The 14762-nt window shown below is 50.9% G+C and overlaps 1 protein-coding gene across 2 annotated transcripts in view; it reads left to right on the forward strand.

The window, feature by feature from the left end:
• The first annotated feature begins 696 nt into the window (after positions 1-696).
• Positions 697-14762, forward strand: part of ARHGEF18 (Rho/Rac guanine nucleotide exchange factor 18) — a 129180-nt gene continuing 115114 nt past the window's right edge. Inside the window, exon 1 of one of the 2 annotated variants that reach the window (XM_055240191.2) lies at positions 697-916. In XM_055240191.2, coding sequence (XP_055096166.1) covers positions 913-916 — 4 coding nt within the window. In that variant the 5' untranslated portion in view covers positions 697-912. The remainder of the gene's footprint in view (positions 917-14762) is intronic. The other variant, XM_055240190.2, reaches the window with a different exon arrangement.

Here is a 14762-nt window from a genome sequence, read left to right on the forward strand (position 1 = left end):
TGGGGAAGCATGGACAGGAAGTGCGGACGGCACTTCCAAACAGCACAGAATATTTCTACAGCACAGAAATATTTCGCTTTGCTATGTCTCTATCAAAAGTGGGAGAAAAGGGCAGGTGCGGTGGCTCACATTTGTAATCCCAGCACTTTGGGTCCTATGACAGTCCTCCTCTGCCTGGCTCCAGCCACGCCTGCTTCCTCCTGTTCCTCAAACACCCCAAGCTCAGTCTTGCCTCCAAGCCTTTACCCGGGCAGTTTCTACCACCCAGAATAACTTTCCCCTAGATTTTTTTTTTTTTTTTTTTTTCTTGAGACCAGGTCTCACTCTATCACCCAGGTTGGAGTAGAGTGGTGTGATCTCGGCTCACTGCAGCCTCCGCCTCCCGGGTTCAAGTGATTCTTCTGCCTCAGCCTCCCTAGTAGCTGGGATTACAGACAGATGCCACCACACCTGGCTAATTTTTGTATTTTTAGAAGAGATGGGGTTTCCCCATGTTGGCCAGGCTGGTCTCAAACTCCTGACCTCACGTGATCCGCCCGCCTCGGCCTCCCAAAGTGCTGGGATTACAGGCGTGAGCCACCGCGCCCAGCTAGACATTGATTTATATGCCTGACTTCTTCTGAGCTTACAGATCTCAGCTCAAATGGCCTTCCCAGCTAAAGCATCAACCTCCCCCACCCACTCTATCGCATCTCTCTGTTTACTTCCTGTTGCGGCAATTCACAGCACCTGAATTTATCTCCTAGGTGTGTTTCCTGATTCACGGTTTGCCTCCGCCAGCTGGAGCTCCTACAGGGTGGGGATTTGTGTCTGTCTTGTTCACCGTGATCCCACACCTGCCACAGTGCCTGGCATACAGTAGGTGCTTGATAAATGCGTGTTGCCTGAAAGAAATAATCAACTGGTTGCAGAATGGGTATGTGCAGATCTGTGTATATCTGTGTCTCCTTGTGTCCTGTGTGTGTCTTGTTGGTGTGATTCTGTGGATGGTCCCCGGGGACAAGCATGAAGCTATGGGTCAGTGAGTGTTTGTGGTGAGGGCTTTCCGGGTCTGTGCGTTTGTGATTTTGAGGGGTCCCGTGGCAACCAGTGTGCAAGTCAGTGTCTCCAGAGGTGTTCTCGGAGGTGGCCAGCATCTGCCGCTTTTTGTTGTGGTTGCTGTTTTCTTTTTGTTTGTTGTTTAAGATGGAATCTCACTCTGTCGCCCAGGCTGGAGTGCAGTGGCATGATCTTGGCTCACCGCAACCTCCGCCTCCCGGGTTCAAGCCATTCTCCTGCCTCAGCCTCCCAAGTAGCTGGGATTACAGACATAATTTTTATATTTTTAGTAATTTTTATATTTTTAGTAGAAATGGGTTTTCACCATGTTGGCTAGGCTGGACTCGAACTCCCGACCTCAGGTGATCCACCCGCCTTGGCCTCCCAGAGTGCTGGGATTACAGGTGTGAGCCACCGTGCCTGGCCAGCAGCATCTGCTCGTGTGTGTGTGTGTGTGTGTGTGTGTGTGTTTGATCTGTGTGACCTCAAGTGATCCACCCGCCTCGGCCTCCCAGAGTGCTGGGATTACAGGTGTGAGCCACCGTGCCTGGCCAGCAGCATCTGCTCGTGTGTGTGTGTGTGTGTGTGTGTGTTTGATCTGTGTGACCTCAAGTGATCCACCCGCCTCGGCCTCCCAGAGTGCTGGGATTACAGGTGTGAGCCACCGTGCCTGGCCAGCAGCATCTGCTCGTGTGTGTGTGTGTGTGTGTGTGTGTGTTTGATCTGTGTGACCTCAAGTGATCCACCCACCTTGGCCTCCCAGAGTGCTGGGATTACAGGTGTGAGCCACTGTGCCTGGCCAGCAGCATCTGCTCGTGTGTGTGTGTGTGTGTGTGTGTGTTCTGTGTGACTGTGATTGTGAGCCCACATGCATGTCAGGGGTGTTTGTTGTGTGTGTGTTTGCATGCCCGTTCTGCATGTCCACATGACACTGCATGTCCCTGTGTGAAGTTGTGCCCGTGAGCACACGTGTCTGTGTTTGCATCTCCTTGTGTGTCCTCTGGGTGTGTCCTTGAGCTTCGTGTTTCCAGGAGCCTGCAGCCCTGTCGTGCAGGGCTGTTGTGCTCTGTTGTGCACGTGTATGTGGCTCGTGTCCTCTGTGTGTGGGGTGGCTCCTACATGTAGTTGTGCACACTTGTACCTGCCTCTGTGAGTCCCTGTACCTATGTGTGACCATGTGTGAGGTGTGATTGTGCAGTATCCCAAGACCATCTGTGTGCACCACTGTACAGTAGTATGCTGGTAAATGTTGAACCTCTCCAGTGGAGAGCACCGATTATAGCATTGCCAGTTCTCATGGTGTAAATACTCTCACCACAGCCAATTTCAAGTGATGCCACTGAACAGTGAGTCAGAAAGAGATGGGCGGCAGCAAACCATTATATAATATTTCTACCAAACAGGTTCCGTAGACAAAAGCAACATCAAAAGCATAGATTATGAGGCCAGGTGTGGTGGCTCACACCTGTAACCCCAGCACTTCCGGAGGCCAAGGTTGGTGAATCCTCTGAGGTCAGGAGTTCGAGACCAGCCTGGCCAACATAGTGAAACCCTGTCTCTACTAAAAATACAAAAATTAGCCTGGTGTGGTGGTGGTGACCTGTAATCCCAGCTACCTGGGAGGCTGAGGCAGGAGAATCACTTGAACCCAGGAGGCAGAGGTTGCAGTGAGCTGAGGTTGCACCACTGCACTCCACCCTGGGCAACAGAGCGAGACTCCATCTCAAAAAAAAGAAAAAAAGGAAAAGGAAAAAAAGCACAGATTATGGAAAATGCAACAAAAATAATGTTGAAGTGATTACTTTAAATGTGGTAAAATAGGCATAACATAAAATTTGCCATTCTGACCTTCTTTAAAAAAAAATGGGATTTCATTCTGTCACCCAGGCTGGAGTACGGTGGCACAATTATAGCTCACTGCAGCTTCGAACACCTGGGCTCAAGTGATCCTCCCCGCCTCAGCCTCCGGAGCAGCTGGGACTGCAGGCAGGCACCACCAAATCTGGCTAATTTTTAAATTTTTTGTAGAGTACCCACTCCGGTGACAGGATGAAGCCAACTCAAGAGCCAAGTTTTGTGGGGCACCATGGCTCATGCCTGTAATCCCAGCACTTTGGGAGGCCAAGGTGGGAGGATTGCTTGAGCCCACGAGTTCAAGACCAGCCTGGGAAACACAGTAAAATCCCTGTCTCTACAAAAAAAAAAAAAAATTAACTTAGGCTGGGCGCAGTGGCTCATGCCTCTAATCCCAGCAGTTTGGGAGGCCAAGGCGGGTGGACTGCTTGAGCCCAGGAGTTCGAGACCAGCCTGGGCAATATGGTGAGACCCCGTCTCTACTAAAAATACAAACCAAAAAAAAAAAAAAAGAAAAATAGCCAGGCGTGGTGATGTGTGCCTGTGGTCCCAGCTACTCAGGAGGTGGAGGTGAGAGGATGACTTGAGCCCAGGGGATGGGGGTTGCAATGAACCAAAATCACCCCCACTGCACTCCAGCCTGGATGACAGAGTGCGAGCCTGTCTCAAAAGAAAAATTATATACAAAAAATTACGTATAAATTATATATGTCTATATATAATCCGTATATAATTATATATAAAGTATATATAAATTATACATAAATTATCTATAAACAAAAAACTTAGCCAGGCATGGCGGCATGTGCCTGTAATCCCAACTACTCAGGAGGCTGAAGCAGAAGGATCACTTGAGCCCAAGAGATTGAGGCTGCAGTGAGCTATGATTTTTCCACTGCACTCCAGACTGGATGACAGAATGAGACCCTATCTCCAAAAATAAAATAAAGAGGTTTTTGTTGTTGTTGTTTTAAAAAAAAAAAAAAAAAGCCAAATCTGAGCATTTCCTATCAACTCCACACTCGGTGACATCACATTGGTAGGTGAAATCGGCCATGCTGGGGGTATTTACACCAGGAGAATTGGCAATGGCTACAAATCAGAGAGGCGGTTGTTAAACGTTACCAGTACACCATGTTGTTCTGCCAGCTTCCAGGTACCCATGTAACAATGTAACCGTGTGTGTTTCTGTCTCTCTGTGTGTACCCACCATGCTGGTGTTTGTCTGGGTGCCTGAGTCTCTACAGATACACATGACTTGCATGTCCCTATATGTTGCTGTCTATACACGCATGTGCCTGGGTGAGGCCCCTACACCCTGTTCCTCTTCAGCAGTTGGTTCCACAGGAAGCTGCTGGGGTGGGGGTTGAGGATGCTGGGCCTCCCCTCAGCTTCCCACCCCTCCTCCTCAAGACACCTGCATGCACAGGGCTGAGGGGTGGGATCAGGGCTCTCTGCCTCTAGAACCCCCATCCTCTGTGCTCTTCCTAGGCCCCAGATTGGCCTGCAGCTGGGAGCAGAGTGGCAAGCATGCAGGCAAGCAGTTGAGAAAGAGGAAGTCGAGGTGCTGTTGGGTCATTCTGTGGTTATTCCAGGCTGTACCCAGCCAGCGGCTCCCTTGGGCCAGCTCGAAACCCTCGCCGTAGATCATGGGGGCTGCAGGAGCTGTTAGCCAGGCTAGGTGCCTGCAGGTCGAAGAACTGAGCTCCATCTAGTAAGTACTTATCCTGGGAAGTGGAGAGAGATGGAGCCATCGGGACAGAGTGGCAGTGGGGTCTGGGAAGTCTAGGGGGACAGCGAGCAGACAGACATCACTGTCCCTCTCCCCCTTGCAGTCAACTTGCTGCCTGAGTGGGTGGGAGAAGCTGTTTGACCCTTGCGTTCATTGTGCAGAGATCTGTGGTCATAAGAGGTCACACCCCAGGGGATGGGGGTCCGTGAGGGGCTGCTAGGTAAGAAAGGAGGGTGGAGGCCGGGCGCGGTGGCTCATACCTGTAATCCTAGCACTTTGGGAGGCTGAGGAGGGCGGATCACTTGAGGTCAAGAGTTGGAGACCAGCCCGGCCAACATGGTGAAACCTGACTCTACTAAAAATACAAAAATTAGCCAGGCGTGGTGGCAGGTGGCTGTAATCTCAGCTACTCGGGAGGCTGAGGCAGGAGAATGGCTTGAACCCGGGAGGTGGAGGTTGAAGTGAGCCTCTAGGTCTCAAACAAAAGAAAAGAAAAGCAAAGAAAGGAGGATAGAGTTCCTTGCAGCCAAGGCCCTCCTGCGAGGAGACAGGAGACAGAGAATGAATGGGGGAGCTGTAGCAAAGGCTCAGGTGCCCTTTACATCTTAAACTGCAGATTCCGGGCCCCCCAAGAACCTCCCTGATGCAGGTTCTGAATCCACTGTCAAAACAAACTCACACTTAAGGCTGATGGCTGAGAACCAGCCCTGAGAAGGGTCTTGTCCTGATCTGAAATCATCCAGAGAGCACATCCCTCCACCCAGGCAGCCTTCCTCCAGGTGGGGGTTCTCCCCCTTGGGAGACATCCCCTGTCTCCTCTCATGGCCCCTTCTTAGGGAGCCTCCTGCACCACCGCCTGCCTGGGACCGAGAGGGGTGGGGGAGGAAGGCTGTGGTTTCTGCTGGGCACACCCAGCCTGTTGTTTCCTGCCAGCCCCCAGTGCTGCAGCGCGGGCTTCAGGCACCCTGAGGTCTAGGAAGGTGGCCCCAGAACCAGGAGGGAGTGAATCTAGCTAGAGTGGATGGCTGGGGCCAGAGAGGATGGAGCTGGTAAGTGACACTGGGGGCTGATGCTCCAAGGCCAGGTCACCTGCAGCTCTGAGAAAAAAACCTGACAACCAAAGGAGGTCAGGAAAGGGTTGCCCTCATAATCAGCCACATTTCAACTCCCTTGCTGTGACTGGGAGTCACTCTGGGAGGGCTTCCTGGTAGAGGCAGCCTTTTCACAATGCCTGGAAGAACCAGTAGATGCCAACTGCAAACACGTCAGTGCTTCTGGTCTGGGCTGTCTCCCATGCTTCCCTGGCCATCCCCTAGCCCATGACAAAGGGATGGGCATATGCTGATGCTCAATACTGTTGTAGATGACATGGTGACTGTGTTGGACAGCTGGGTGTTCAAATCCCAGTTCCCTGGCCTCTATGTGGCCTTGGGAAAATGACTTAACTGCTCTGAGCTTTTGTTTGCTCATCTGTTAAAAGGCTGTTATGAGTTTTTAGGGTGTGTGTGTGTGTATGTGTGTGTGTGTGTACATTTGTGTGTTGGAGACAGAATCTTGCTCTATCACCCAGGCTGGAGTGCATTGGTGCAATCTCGGCTCACTGCAACCTCCGTGTCTCGGGTTTAAGCAATTCTCCTGCCTCAGCCTCCCAAGTAGCTGGGATTACAGGCACACGCCTCCATGCCCAGCTAATTTTTGTATTTTTATTTTTTTTATTTTTTTTTTTGAGACGGAGTCTTGCTCTTTCGCCCAGGCTGGAGTGCAGTGGCGCAATCTCGGCTCACTGCAAGCTCCGCGTCCCGGGTTCACGCCATTCTCCTGCCTCAGCCTCTCCGAGTAGCTGGGACTACAGGCGCCCGCCACCGCGCCCGGCTAATTTTTTGTATTTTTTTTTTTAGTAGATACGGGGTTTCACCGTGGTCTCGATCTCCTGACCTTGTGATCCGCCCGCCTCGGCCTCCCAAAGTGCTGGGATTACAAGCGTGAGCCACCGCGCCCGGCCAATTTTTGTATTTTTAGTAGAGACAGGGTTTCACCGTATTGGTTAGGCTGGTCTTGAACTCCTGACCTCAGGTGATCTGCCTGTCTTGGCCTCCCAAAGTGCTGGGATTACAGGCATGAGCCACCTCACTCAGCCTGTTATGAAATTTGGTCTGTGAGATCTTAGTGCAGTGTCTGGCATGTAATAGATCAGAAAACATTGTCAGCCTCACCTATGCCTTCATACTCTGACCTGGTCCCCAAGCCTTCCTTCCTGAGCAGTCCCACCATCTTCTGAAATGCTCTGGGCCATACCCATGGTGGATCTCAATTTGTAAGCAAGTCTGCTAGAGTGGACTTCTTTTTTTTTTGTTTTGTTTTGTTTTGTTTTGTTTGTTTTGAGACAGAGTCTCATTCTGTCACCCAGGCTGGAGTGCAGTGGCACAATCTCGGCTCACTGCAAGCTCCACCTCCCGGGTTCATGCCATTCTCCTGCCTCAGCCTCCCGAGTAGCTGGGACTACAGGCGCCCGCCACCATGACCAGCTAATTTTTTGTATTTTTAATAGTGACAGGGTTTCACCATGTTAGCCAGGATGGTCTTGATCTCCTGACCTCATGATCCGCCCACCTCAGCCTCCCAAAGTGCTGGGATTACAGGCATGAGCCACTGTGCCCAGCTAGAGTGGAATTCTTAAGGATCCCATCCACCCATCCCTGTGTCATGTGCTACTGTATTTTCTTTCTGTCTCTCTCTCTCTTTTTTTTGAGACAGTTGCCCAGGCTGGAGTGCAGTGGCACAGTCTCAGCTCACTGTAACCTCCATCTCCTGGGTTCAAGCAGTTCTCCTGCCTCAGCCTCCTGAGTAGCTGGGATTATAAGTGCATACCACCACACGTGGCTAATTTTAGTAGTTTTAGTAGAGACAGGGTTTCACCATGTTACCTAGGCTGGTCTTGAATTCCTGACCTCAGGTGATCCACCTGCCTTGGTCTCCCAAAGTGCTGGGATTACAGGTGTAAGCCACTGCACCTGGCCTGTTGTATTTTTAATTCTAGCATCTTTGTCTCCTTTAGGGCCGTTGCTATTGTCTGTTTTTCTTCTTGTTTTTTGGTCATGAGGTTCTGTCTTCTAGTGTGCCTGGTAGTCTTTGATTAAACGCCAGGCCTTGTTTGTGAAAAACTATAGGGATCATTTGTGTCTCTTTATGGTGTCATTCTCCTCCATAGAGGGTTTACTTTTGCTTTGGGCAGGCAGTTAGAGAAAGGAAAGATCACTTTAATCTAATTATGACCTACGCTGACTTGAAGATGGATTTTGCTCTTGGTGAGGGCTAGTCTATGTCTGGTCCCTCCTTGCTCCTAGGGTGTATTCTTTTAGGGGTCTCAATCACCTCCTCTTTGTGGGCCCTGAATTCGAATGTTTATTTCCCCAACATAAGATTGCTAAGAGCTACATTCAGCTTCTCAGGCTTTTTCTGGTCTGCCTCCCATTCACTCAAGAACTGTGTTCAAATCAACAACTTGTTTGTGAGAGAAAAGCATTGCATTGTATCCTCACTTTCCTAGGTTTCCTTTTTTTTTTTTTTTTTTGTGACGGAGTCTCACTCTGTCACCCAGGCTGGAGTGCAGTGGTGCAATCTTGGCTCACTGCAAGCTCTGCCTCCCAGGTTCACACCATTCTCCTGCCTCAGCCTCCTGAGTAGCTGGGACTACAGGTGCCCGCCACCATGTCTGGCTAATTTTTTGTATTTTTAGTAGAAACGGGGTTTCACAGTGTTAGCCAAGATGGTCTTGATCTCCTGATCTCGTGATCCGCCTGCCTCGGCCTCCCAAAGTGCTGGGATTACAGGCGTCAGGCACCGCGCATGGCCTTTTTTTTTTTTTTTCTTTTTTTTTGAGACGGAGTCTCGCTCTGTCATCCAAGCTGGAGTGCAGTGGCATGATCTTGGCTCATCACAACTCCTTGCCTCCTGGGTTCAAGCGATTCTCCTGCCTCAGCCTCCTGAATAGCTGGGATTACAGGCACCCACCACCATGCCTGGCTAATTTTGTATTTTTAGTAGAGATGAGGTTTCACCACGTTGGCCATGCTGGTCTTGAATTCCTGACCTCCGGTGATTTGTCCGCCTCGGCCTCCCAAAGTGCTGGGATTACAGGTGTGAGCCACCGCGCCCAGCCGCGCCTGGCTAACTTTTGTAGTTTTAATAGACACGGGGTTTCACCATCTTGGCCAGGCTGGTCTTGAACTCCTGACCTCATGATCCACCCGCCTTGGCCTCCCAAAGTGCTGGGATTACAGGTGTAAGCCACTGCACCCAGCCCCTAGGTTTCCTTTCTTTCCAGGGCCGTGATTCTTCCAACTCTGACTGCCAATGCCTTCCAAGCAAGGGTGGTTTTTTACTCTTCCAATTTTGTCCAGCTTTTCTATTTGTTCTTGGTGGGAGGATAAATCTGCAATAAGCTAGGCTGCCATCATTAGAAATAGATACTCCAGCTGGGTGCAGTGGCTCACGCCTGTAATCTCAGCACTTTGGGAGGCCGAGGCGGTTGGATCACGTGAGGTCAGGAGTTCGAGACCAGCCTGGCCAATATGGTGAAGCCCCATCTCTACTAAGAATATAAACAATTAGCCAGGTGTGGTGGCAGGCGCCTGTAATCCCAGGTACTCGAGAGGCTGAGGCAGGAAAATCACTTGAACCCAGGAGGCAGAGGTTGCAGTGAGCCGAGATCGTGCCACCGCACTTCAGCCTGGGTGACAGAAAAAAAAAAAAAAAGAAAAGAAAAAGAAAAAAAGATATCCCTGTTGTATTTTTTAAAGTGAGACTTAGCCAGGTGTGGTGGCTCACACCTGTAATCCCAGCACTTTGGGAGGCCAAGGCAGGAGGATCACCTGAGGTTAGGAGTTCAAGACCAGTCTGGCCAACATGGTGAAAGCCTGCCTCTACGAAAAACACAAAAATTAGCCAGGCGTGGTGGTGCATGCCTGTGATCCCAGCTACTCAGGATGCTAAGGCAGGAGAATCGCTTGAATCTAGCAGGTGGAGGTTGGAGGTTGCAGTGAGCTGAGTTCAGCCACTGCACCCCAGTCTGGGTGACAGAGCAAGACTCTGTCTAAAAAAAAATAAAAAAAAAAAAAAGAAAGAAATAGATATCCCTGTTGTATTTTTAAAGTGAGATTTGGCTGGGTGCCGTGGCTCACGCCTGTATCCCAAAACTTTGGAAGGCTGAGTCAGGAGGGTCACTTGAAGCTCAGAGTTTGAGACCAGCCTAGGCAACGTAGAAGACCCCATCCCTACAAAAAAGAAAAAAGTAAAAAAATAGCCAAGTGTGATAGCATGCACGTATATTCCCAGCTACTCAGGAGTCTGAGGCAAGAGGATTGCTTGAGCCAAAGGGTTCAAGGCTGCGGTGAGCTATAGATCACACTACTCCAGCCTGGGTAACAGAGTGAGATCCTGTCTCAAAAATAGAAGTTAAAAAATAACAAGCCGGGCGTGGTGGCTCATGCCTGTTATCCCAGCACTTTGGGAGGCTGATTTGGGGCTCGGGGTGATTTGGGACTGGGAAGTAATGTAAAGAATTCGGGGACTGAAGGAGGGAGTCACACAGCAAGTACGTGCTGGAGGAGCTGGGATTTGATGCAGGGATTTTTCAGACACAAGGAGTGAAGATGCTGATAAAGGAGCTTCCACCACGAGGGGGCAGCACCTGCACGGATGAGCACTCCTTGACACACACACACCATACCCCACACTTGGGTACAGAGAGAAAGGTGATGTGACTCAATGCCTGCAATCCCAGCACTTTGGGAGCCCACGGCAGGAGGATCGCTTGTGCCCGGGAGTTTTGAGACCAGCCTGGGCAACATAGTGAGACCCCAGCTCTACAAAAAATACAAAACTTAGCCAGTGTGGTGGCACACACCTGTAGTCCTAGCTACTCAGGAGGCTGAGGCCGGAGGATCCCTTGAGACTAGGAGTTGGAGGCTGCAGTGAGCTGTGACCACGCCATTGCACTCCAGCCTGGGTGACAGAACAAGACCCCATCTCAAGACAAATAAACAAACAAAAAACAGAAACAGATGAAGACACAAATATGTAGAAACACAGAAACCCAGGCAGACACCAAACCACCTCACAGATACTAGAAACAGATCTCCCCAAGACACAGATACCAATGGGCAATTCTCACACACGCACATACACATAGAGAGAATCACAGAGACACTTTTTAAACTATCTAGATAACCAAATACACCCCCACATTGACAAGTTAATATTCAGAACTAACCCTGAAACACAGAATCACAAACCCAAAAACACGTGCTCTCTACACGACATGTAAATGCATCATCAAACCCACCAAGACGATGGCATGCACACACACACAAACACTCAGACATCCATGCACACCCAGGCTCCCCGTGGGACCCAGTTTGTACTTGTGTTTCCCTAAGATTGTCTTGTTCAGCCAGGGTAAGAGGCCTGTAAGACTGGGTTTAAGGGACAGAGGGTGCTAAAGGGCTTGGCTTCCCCTCAAACCAGGGGTCCCTGGGCCCCTGAGCTGGAAACCCCAGCCCCCCTGCTGAAGCCCCAGGCTTCTATCAGCTGATGCATCTGGCAGACCTTGGAGGCAGTCTCCACCCCTCTTACTGGCAGCCCCATCCTGGCAGGGATCCCCAGCCCAGCTCACACTCGAGCTCTCACACGCACGCATGGCCCCCATGGCTGACTCGGTGCTCAACCACTCCTGGCCGGCCTTCTCCAAGCTGTGGCTGAAGCGGTGGGCCTTCAAGAGAGGTAAGCAGCTGGCAGTGACCAGCCGGAGCCATCCACCCAGGCGGGGATCCCAGGACAGCCTGCCCGCCATCCCCCTTCGAGCTTTTTCTTGGCTGCGGTACAGACTGTGCTGGCATCGGCCCTGGATTCCATGACCCCTGATTCTCCAGGGCCCCCTGGAATTATCACAGACTTGTGGGGTCCCTCTTGTTTCAGAAGAAGTGTCTCCCAAGACTTGGCCAGGAATTTGTCTCAGGCGGGAAATTTGCAGAAAGAAAGTCCGCCTTCTTAACTCAGCCGCTGAACTCCTTAGGGGCAGCCCAGCGATTTCCTCAGGGTCCCAGATGCTGCTGGTTTCTGGCCCAGCCACAGGACAGGAGGCTCAGGGCAGAAACAAAAACGGGGGGATTAGAGGCTCTGGGGTACACACCTCCTTCCAACACACATACACACACACATTGGCTGATGCCCTCTCTCTCAACCCCCAGGGTCCCCAGGCCTCAGGTGACCTCTTTGGGGACTGATAACAGCCTTTATTATATCATCAAAGGCCTGAGTGAATTGTTGTTGCAAAGAGAGACACTTCTTTTTTTTTTTTTTTTGAGACCGAGTCTCACTCGGTCGCCGAGGCTAGAGTGCAGTGGCACGATCTCGGCTCACTACTGCAAACTCTGCCTCCCGGGTTCAGTTGATTCTCCTGCCTCAGCCTTTCAGGTAGCTGGAATTACAGGTGCCCGCCACCACACCCAGCTAATTTTTGTATTTTTAGTAGAGACGGGGTTTCACCATATTGAGCAAGCTGGTCTCGAACTCCTGACCGCAGGTGATCCACCTGCCTCGGCCTCCCAAAGTGCTAGGATTATAGGCGTGAGCCAGCGCACCCAGCCATCAAAGAGACACTTCTTAATGCTCAAGAGTGTAGCCCTTGAAGATAACCAGGTGATGTCCCGGTACGCAGGGCATGAGAGGACACTGCCAGACAATATAATAAGAGCTGGTCATGCACTCATTGCCTCATGGGTTTTCTTGTCCCCTGTTCCCCACTGCCCATATGAGCCCCTCTTGGTCAGGCCAGCCACATGGCTCAGCCTGCATGACTTGTTAGTCACGGCCACCATTATCTGCATGAGCCACGTACTTGTTCAAGGTAACAGTGAGTTTTCATGAAAAAGGGGGCCAATGTGAAGATTCATTAGCTCATTCATTCCACTGACCCTCCTTGAAGGCTCATTGCATACCAGGCACTGCGCCGGGGTCAGGGAGCAGGTGGGAGTGTCAGGGGACCCAGGGGCTGGGGTTAGAGGGAGAGAGGATGGCCTGGGAACTGAGATGCAATAGAAGAGTAATCATCAGGAGCCGGGCGCGGTGGCTCACGCTTGTAATCCCAGCACTTTGGGAGGCCGAGGCGGGCGGATCACGAGGTCAGGAGATCGAGACCACGGTGAAACCCCGTCTCTACTAAAAATACAAAAAATTAGCCGGGCGTGGTGGCGGGCGCCTGTAGTCCCAGCTACTCGGAGAGGCTGAGGCAGGAGAATGGCGTGAACCCGGGAGGCGGAGCTTGCAGTGAGCCGAGATTGCGCCACTGCACTCCAGCCTGGGTGACAGGGCGAGACTCCGTCTCAAAAAAAAAAAAAAAAAAAAAAAAAATCATCAGGATAGAAGTTGTTGGTGGCTGTTAAGCTCTCATGAAGTTGAGCTCAGAGAGGTTGAGTGACTTGCTCAAGGTCACACAGCAATATATGCTGGAGGAACCGGGATTTGAAGCTGATTCTGTCTGAGGCCACTTTGATGTGTTCTGACTGATGAACAAAGCTGCCAATGTGGGCAGCTGGAGTGCCTGGGGAGGGTTTTTAGATCCAACGGTGGATGGCGATCCTGAAGAATCAGTGTATCTGCCATGGATCACCAAAGTGTCCGCCTGTGACTCAGGTCCCTAAGAAGTTCTGCCCCTCTTGTGGCTGCTCTGCTCATCCTGTCTCCCTGCCCAGGCAGTTGAGGCTGGGATTTATATGTTAGCAGGTGGGGGAGTGAGCTGTGGGAAGTGACAGTGACTCTTAAACCCTTTTATGGCTGATGATGCGGGGGCTGATAGTGGAGGAGGCTGCTTGGGACTGAATCCAGGCTGATGGACAGCTCCCTGGAGAGGAGCATGGGGGTGGGGAGCAGGGTGCATCCCCAGCAGAGCCCCTTTCCCTGAGGCCTCATGTCTCCTCTGGCTTAGCTCCCCTGGGAGAGTGACTTCCTAACAGCGTGTCTCCTGTCACTAGCCTTGGAAAGCGGGGAAGAATGGCCTTTTTGTCACACTCTTAAACTCTGTAATTGGCTATCTGGACACCTAATAGGAATTTCCTGGGAAAAGGTGGGATTGGACTTGGGGAGGCAAGTAAGGCTTGGGAGAGGAGAGCTGAGACTTTCAGCGAAGGGTCCCAGTGCCCCTTCCCCATCAACTGCCCCCATTACCCATTCTGCTCATGTTTTTTCATTCATTCCTCAATCTATTGGTGCATGTCTGGTGAGTGCAGTCTGTACCTTGCTTATCTTGGTTTCCTTCCTGTGTGGCTTTTCTGGCACAATTCTGTCCCTCTTCCTTCTACATCTCCTTCCTCACCCCCTCAGAATGCCATCTCCTGAGTGTAATGCATCATTGTCTCTGGACACTGCCATATAACCTATCCATCCAACTATCTACCCATTCATCCCTGCAACCATGCAGCCATCCAACTATCTATCCAGCCAACCAGCCAATCAGCCAACTCTTCAACCATCCATCCATCCATCCATCCATCCATCCATCCATCCATCCACCCATCCACCCATTCATCCACTCTTCCATCCATCCATCCATCCATCCGTCCATCCATCCATTCATCCATCCATTCATCCATTCATCCATTCATCCATCCATTCATCCATTCATCCATCCATTCTTCCATCCATCCAACCATCCATCCATTCAAACATCCATTCATCCATCCATCCATTCATCCATCCATCCAACCATCCATCCATTCAAACATCCATTCATCCATCTACCTATCCATCCACCCACCCACTCATACATCCAATTATCTACTCATTCATCCATCCACCTATCCATCCATCTACCTATCCAACCATTCACTCATCCGTCTATCCACTCATTCATCCATCCATCCATCCTTCCGCACATCCACCCATCCATTCAAACATCCACTCACCCATCCATCCATCCAACCATCTATCCATTTATCTACCCATTTATCCGTTCACCAGCAAATGGATGGGCACTGACTCTGTGCCCAATCCAACACAGCACAGGAGAGCCTGGTGACTGTGAGCTCTTTTTTTGAATTCAGAAATACCTGAATTTGACTCCCAGCTCTACCTCATACCAGAT

Source organism: Symphalangus syndactylus, chromosome 13, assembly GCF_028878055.3.
Source record: "Symphalangus syndactylus isolate Jambi chromosome 13, NHGRI_mSymSyn1-v2.1_pri, whole genome shotgun sequence".
Taxonomy (NCBI): Eukaryota; Metazoa; Chordata; class Mammalia; order Primates; family Hylobatidae; genus Symphalangus; species Symphalangus syndactylus.